The 1,387-nt window shown below is 42.0% G+C and overlaps 1 protein-coding gene across 1 annotated transcript; it reads right to left on the bottom strand.

Annotated features, from left to right (window-relative positions):
• Positions 1-335: 335 nt before the first annotated feature.
• On the bottom strand, positions 336-1,139 carry LOC133799432 (uncharacterized). The gene has a single exon (XM_062237449.1). It carries the CDS (start codon positions 1,137-1,139, stop codon positions 336-338), a length of 804 nt encoding a protein of 267 aa, XP_062093433.1.
• Positions 1,140-1,387: the final 248 nt, after the last annotated feature.

Genomic DNA, 1,387 nt, shown 5'->3' with positions numbered 1-1,387 from the left:
AGATACAGTGGGTGCTAATTTAATGGACAAGAAGGAATTGGAATTAGGTGACATATGATGTGAAGCTCCAGAATCAAGGACCCATATAGAGGAAGATATACCTGGTGTACTACTAGAAGGCAAACCTATGTGTGAGGAGGCTGACATGGCGTGTGGCTACGAGGCAATGAACTTCTGAAACTGCTCTGTGAGTGTAGCAATAGAGGTACTAGGAGTGCTTCCAGAATCTGCAGGTGGAACAATAGCTGCCGTGTTCGAAGACATAGAGTGAAGAGGTCGATGAGGTTGGTTGCCAGATTTCCAGTGAGGAGACTGATTTGGTGATTGCGCCCTGTTCAACAGTTTGGGACATTGAGCCTTCCAGTGTCCCTTTTTCTTGCAAAAACTGCATTCGTCATAGCCAACCTTGGCTTGAGTCTTGTGTTTATTGTTGGAGGCTGGCCGATGAGGAACTGCAAAGACAGAGGGATTCGGAGAAGGAAGAATCCACTTTTCCGCCCCCCCCTATGAACACGAGACTTCAAGCGAATCTCTTCGGCTAACAACTCATTAACCACCGAATCAACCGACGGAAGAGGACTGCGATGCAGGATTGTTCCACGAAGACCTTTAAACTCATCTCGAAGAGCCATCAAAAACTGAACCAGACGTTGTGCGTCTCTCCGAGCAATGTAAGGGGCAAATGCCTGTAACTTCGCTGATTCAGTCAAAGCAAGCTGATCCCACAGATTAGACATAGCAGAATAAAAGTCCTGAACGTTCATGCTATTCTGTTGAAGGGCCCGAATGTCAATCTCCAACTGATACTGCTTTGCGAAATTAGATTGTGTATACAGCCTTTCCAAGTGCTCCCAAACTTCCTTCGCTGTCTCATATTTCGCCAATTGGATACCGATTGATTGTTGAACCGAGTTGTTGATCCAAGTGATGATTTTCGAATTGTTGGCATCCCAAAGATTCAACTGTTCTGCAAAGCTGTCATCCTTATCGTTCTTCGGTTTCGTGGAAGTTCCAGAAACATAACCCCACATACGTTTTCCTTTCAGAAATTTTTTCATAACATAATGCCAATACGAATAATTCTGCCCATTCAATTGCACATTGATGGACTGAAGCGAATCATCTTTTGCGCCAGCCATGACGAACAATCGAAATCCAAATAAACAGAACAAATGGCATTTGCTCTGATACTATGATAATTTTGCAAAATAGACAAATGAGATTTGAGAGAGAATCAAAAGGGAGGCTAGGTTTTCATTATGTCAAAAGAGATGATAATAAGAGTACAAGAGCAACAAAATATATAGCAAAAATAATGAGAGGCTAAAATACTAAACTACCCTTACATAATAATAAAACTTATATTATTAACAAATACAAGTCTAGA

The sequence above is a fragment of the Humulus lupulus genome, chromosome 9, assembly GCF_963169125.1.
Source record: "Humulus lupulus chromosome 9, drHumLupu1.1, whole genome shotgun sequence".
In the NCBI taxonomy this organism is placed as follows: domain Eukaryota; kingdom Viridiplantae; phylum Streptophyta; class Magnoliopsida; order Rosales; family Cannabaceae; genus Humulus; species Humulus lupulus.
Note: the sequence above shows the minus strand (reverse complement) of the source record. Positions and strands in the feature narration are given on the sequence as shown.